Raw genomic sequence first — 2588 nt, forward strand, 5'->3', positions numbered from 1 at the left:
AACCAGGTTACGATCAGTGCAGGGAAACTTACAGCATGCAGGAGATTGAAGTAATGCTACGTTTAGGATTTGTTTGGGGTTCGTAGTTTGTTCACTCGTATCTTAGCGGTGACTAGGAAAATAGCTGTTATGCACATGAAGGATCGAGTAAGTCGTACCATGAACGCCTTCTTCTCCTCGGCGGTCTGGAAGCGGCCGTGACCGAACTTGGAGGTGGTATCGATGAACTTGAGGTCGATCTTCTCCAAAGCACGACGGCTGGACTGCACCAGCAGAGACTGGACGAGAAAGGAAACAATGAAGTTAAACACTAGCTGCAGGTACACAGGACGCCATTAGGAAAAGATGTCATAAACACTACAATGTGTCCTCACCTTGCGCAGAGTCAGAACCCTCTTCTTGACTCCAACAACACAGCCCTTCACCATGACGAAGTCATTGGTCACATCTCCATAGTGGACGAATCCACCCTGTAATAATAAACATGGGGGAAAGTGAGTTTCCTTCCAGTAAAAGGTGCATTAACTGAAGTACTGGATCATCAAAGTCACTCACCAGGGGGTTGATGCTCTTGTTGGACAGATCGTACTCTGTGGAGGCGTTGTTCTTCACCAGCTTCCCGTCCTTGGTGTGGTAGCCCTGGCCAATCTTGTAGATCTTCTTGTTGATCTCTGTGCGGTGGTGGTAACCCTTCTGACCAGCACGAGCAACAGAGAAGGCCACACGGGCAGGATGCCAGGCTCCGATACAGGCAACCTTACGCAGACCACGATGGGTTTTGCGGGGAAGCTTCTTTGTGTGCCAACGGCTGGTGACACCTGGGAGGACGAGAGAGATTTTAGTTATTACTGAATGGATACACAGCTCATCATTTAAGCTAATAAAGCCTACAACTCTCTAAACTGCTTTCACCTTTGTATCCGTGGCCCTTGGTGATACCAATGACGTCGATCATCTCGTCCTGGGTGAAGACGGTGTTGATGGCCACGGCCTGCTCCAGCTTCTCGCGGGCCCAGTCCACCTTGTCTGAGATGTTTCCACCGTTGAGCTGCACCTCCATCAGGTGAGACTTCTTCTGCCTCACGGGCAGCAGACGCATCTGCACAGATATTAAGGCAGGTCAGAACAGAGACAATAATCTGTACAGCGACATGTTTAGCTGTGTAGTCTCAGAAGGAAGGCAGCATGGAAAGATCTCCTCATATGTGTCGGGCGCCATGCCTGACGCAAGATCCGTGGTCTCATCACTGACAAGACATAAAACAGGCTAACCTAACAACAATACTAACCTGTGTGTGGGCGATGATGCGGATGACCTGGCAGTACTTCTTCATGGAAGCAAAGTCCTTCTCCAGCTGCTTCTTGCCCTCGTCGTCCTGCCATTTCTTGCAGTATTTGGTAAAAGCCTTCTTCTTGGACTTGTACCTGAGAGCACGCAGCGTAGAGAGGACAGAGGTTGGCACTGGTCCTTCATAACCCCGAGAAGGGGGCCAGCGGAAGAACACAGTGCATAGCTATTCGCCCTCCCCCTCCATGTGGACAGGGGTGCTGTACCAGCTAGTTTTCGGCTCATGGCGCAGTTTCTAAGAAGCACTTTCCACTGGCCAGAGGAGCCCGGAGCTCATCAGGGCACAGGGCACCTGAGTGGAGCTGCCAGAGGGGCCACCGTAATGTTAGACTCACTCAGTGAAAACACAGATCTTACATAATTTCCACTGGGCAACTAACACTCGCTTCATGTACTTAAAATTCTTGTGTTTGTCTCACCAGTTCCTGTAGAACCGACGTTTGCATTCGTCACTGACGTGCTCGGCGAAGATGGTCTTGAAGGACCGCAGGCCACGGGGTGTGTTGACGTAACCCACAACGCCGACCACAATCATGGGAGGAGTCTCCAAGATAGTCACAGCCTCAACCACTTCTTTCTTGTTCACCTCTGCAGAGGAAAAATACAAAAGTTAAGCTTTACACAAGACCTGATCTGTTTTTAAGTACTGGTGTTCACCATTCATTGGTATGGACTGCGCTCAGTGCTCGACATTCAGCAAGGGTTTAAAGCCCATTATGTCCGCCCGTCGAGAGACTCATCATAGACAGAACTCAATATTTAAATATTGAAAATCAAAACATATATGCTGGACTTGTAATGTCTGTAATAATTAAGTTCATAATCATTTTAATCAGATTCCACTCACTGGAGCCAGGTCTGTCGACCTCGCGGACGATGTGTGTCATGCCGGCCTTGTAGCCCAGGAAGGCCGTCAGGTGCACGGGCTTGGTGGGGTCATCCTTGGGGAAGCTCTTGGCCTTACCCCGGTGACGACGACTCCTTTTGCGGGGCAAGAAGCCCAGGGATCCGTGGCGAGGAGCCGAAAATTTACGGTGAGACTGGAGGGAAGAAACAGTTGACGTTAGCACCGAGCTAACAACGATGCTGTGCTACCTCACGTGACTTAGCTTTAAGCTATTAGGTCTCGGACACAGTATGGCTAGCTTAAAATGCATTGTTATGTCACGGTGCGAGGAGAAGAAATACAAAATTCAGTTGTATGCTAAAACGTTGAGGTCCATGTGTCTGCTCAGAGCAG

General features: G+C 49.7%; 1 protein-coding gene and 1 non-coding gene across 2 annotated transcripts; both read right to left on the bottom strand.

Moving 5' to 3' along the window:
- Nucleotides 1-47: 47 nt before the first annotated feature.
- On the bottom strand, nt 48-2439 carry LOC116380353 (60S ribosomal protein L3-like; the record flags this gene model as incomplete). Its single annotated transcript, XM_031842281.1, has 7 exons — nt 48-278; nt 375-470; nt 556-818; nt 913-1099; nt 1290-1425; nt 1768-1936; nt 2196-2439. Coding segments are annotated over 7 exons (1311 nt in total), but the record flags the coding sequence as incomplete, so codon positions are not given.
- Nucleotides 1163-1256, bottom strand: LOC116380354 (small nucleolar RNA U83B). The gene has a single exon (XR_004212545.1). It is a non-coding gene; the product is annotated as a small nucleolar RNA U83B (small nucleolar RNA).
- Nucleotides 2440-2588: the final 149 nt, after the last annotated feature.

The sequence above is a fragment of the Anarrhichthys ocellatus genome, unplaced genomic scaffold (assembly GCF_004355925.1).
Source record: "Anarrhichthys ocellatus isolate YVR2014 unplaced genomic scaffold, GSC_Weel_1.0 scaffold6911, whole genome shotgun sequence".
In the NCBI taxonomy this organism is placed as follows: domain Eukaryota; kingdom Metazoa; phylum Chordata; class Actinopteri; order Perciformes; family Anarhichadidae; genus Anarrhichthys; species Anarrhichthys ocellatus.